Source organism: Colobus angolensis, unplaced genomic scaffold (assembly GCF_000951035.1).
Source record: "Colobus angolensis palliatus isolate OR3802 unplaced genomic scaffold, Cang.pa_1.0 Scaffold65, whole genome shotgun sequence".
NCBI classification, from domain to species: domain Eukaryota; kingdom Metazoa; phylum Chordata; class Mammalia; order Primates; family Cercopithecidae; genus Colobus; species Colobus angolensis.
The window spans coordinates 2812925-2815153 of NW_012120154.1; the positions used below are offsets into that span (position 1 = coordinate 2812925).

Sequence of the window (2229 nt, forward strand, 5' to 3'; positions counted from 1 at the left end):
GCAAGCTCTGCCTCCCGGGTTCACGCCATTCTCCTGCCTCAGCCTCCCGAGTAGCTGGGACTACAGGTGCCCACCACCACGCCCGGCTAATTTTTTCTATTTTTTAGTAGAGACAGGGTTTCACTGTGTTAGCCAGGATGGTCTTGATCTCCTGACCTCGTGATCCGCCCGCCTCTGCCTCCCAAAGTGCTGGGATTACAGGTGTGAGCCACTGCGCCTGGCCAAGAATGTCTTTATGTACAAACGAGATGGAGAATGAGGCCTTGGGCTGAGAGAAAAGGAAAACTGGAAGCCCTTCCTATTCACCGCTGTGATAATAGAGTAAGAATTTCAGATGACAGTCTAAAAAAGTATTTCTTAGCCCTGCCTTCCATCCACTGGGGCAGAGAAGGGCTTTATTCCTAGGTAGAGAATGCCTGGCCACAGATAGGATAGCCTCTTCCCTCCAAAGCAGGCCATGGTCAAAGAACAGGAGAGTCATTTCCTGCTCACATCATCTTATCCAGAAATGGAGGGCGTTTTCCCTGCTCTGTCCTCCATGCCTCTCCTCCCCATGCACTGCGCTCATGCCACTAATAATGCCGCGTCAACACAGTTCGACAGTACGGGGATTTCCTTGACAGCGGAAGCCACTGACTGCACCCCAACGTATGGTGATGTCATCAGCGAGACCCTGTGCAGCATGAAGAAGCGGAAAGACAACCTCAATCAGTTGTACCAGCGTCACTGGAGTGAATGGAATTATTTTGACAAGCATCTAAAGGAGCTGCAAGACAACTTCTCCAGGTATGGAAGGGGCTTTGGGGAATGCCATTGCTCCAGCACTCATCTTTTGCAGCACATCGTCATCATCATCATCATGTTTAAATGGGTTGGTGGGAGTGGGGGAGTTTCCTGTAACTATCATAAGCATAATCAGCTTTCTTGTGGTCAGAATATAAACTCCTAATAACAGAGACCAGAGCTTTTTTTGTTGTTGTTTTTTTTTTTCTAACTACAAAAACATTATGTGTTCAATGAAAGCAAACAAAGGATCCGGAAAACCACATAAAAGTACCAAGAGATACACAGCGCCAACATTTTCCCGTAAATCCTTCCAGTCTTTCTTTTCTGGGCCTATATATCTGTATCACTAAATAAAGTAGTAGAGTCATACTGTCGGTCTGTTTTTTAGAACTATTTTTTCCCACTTTGCAGCATATTATGGACATTTTCCTCTGTCTTCTGCCTTTTTCAAAATTTTTATTTTACTTAGAAAAACCTTTCAGAAAGTTGATAGTACACTGAACAAGCATGTGCCATCAGGCATTTACCAAGTATTCACATTTTGCCCCATTTGCTTTCTCTCTCTAATATCTAATCCAAATTCAAATTTCCCTAATTGTCCCCAAACTGTATTTTTATTTTTAGAAACAGGGTCTTACTCAGTCACCCAGGCTGGAGTGCAGCAGCTCAATTACAGCCCACTGCAGCTTCGAACTCCTGGGTTCAAGTGATCCTCCTACCTTAACCTCCTCTGGAGTGCTGGGATTACAGACATGAGCCACTGTGCCTAACTCAATGTGTCTTTTTTGGCTTTACCTGCTGCTCCAGGATCCACTCAAGAATCACGAACTATATTTTGTTTTTTGTTTTTTTAAGACAATTTAGAGTCTCAGTCTGTCACCCAGGCTGGAGTGCAGTGGTGTAATCTTGGCTTACTGCAGCCTCTGCCTCCTGGGCTCAAGCAATCCTCCCACCTCAGCCCCCCAAGTAGCTGGGACTATAGGTGTGCACCACCATGCCCAGCTAATTTTTGTGTTTTTAGTAGACAAGGGGATTTGCCATATTGCCAGGCTGGTCTCAAACTCCTGACCTCAGGTGATCTGCCCCTGCCTCAGCCTCCCAAACTGTTGAGATTATAGGCGTGAGCCACCGTGCCTAGTCAGAAATTATATTTAGTTTTATCTCTTTGGGATTTTTGAATCTATACCAGTATCCTGCCTCCCGCCTTTTATTAACTGTTTTTTACGACATGGGCTTTTTTGAAAAGCTCAAGCCACTCTCTGGGTTTTTCTGATATTTCTTCAAAGTATCATTGAATTTGTTCCAATATAGCCTATTCCTATACACTGGACATTAGGTCTATGCTAGAGGTTTGATTAGATTCAAGTTAAATCCTTTTGCTCAGAATCTTTCACAGATGATGTATGTACGTGTGTGTGTGTGTGTGTGTGTATATATATATAT

General features: G+C 44.3%; 1 protein-coding gene across 1 annotated transcript in view; it reads left to right on the forward strand.

Annotated features, from left to right (window-relative positions):
- Nucleotides 1–2229, forward strand: part of FAM227A (family with sequence similarity 227, member A) — a 70795-nt gene that overhangs the window by 63593 nt on the left and 4973 nt on the right. Inside the window, exon 15 of the mRNA XM_011964328.1 lies at nt 633–786. Coding sequence (XP_011819718.1) covers nt 633–786 — 154 coding nt within the window. The remainder of the gene's footprint in view (nt 1–632; nt 787–2229) is intronic.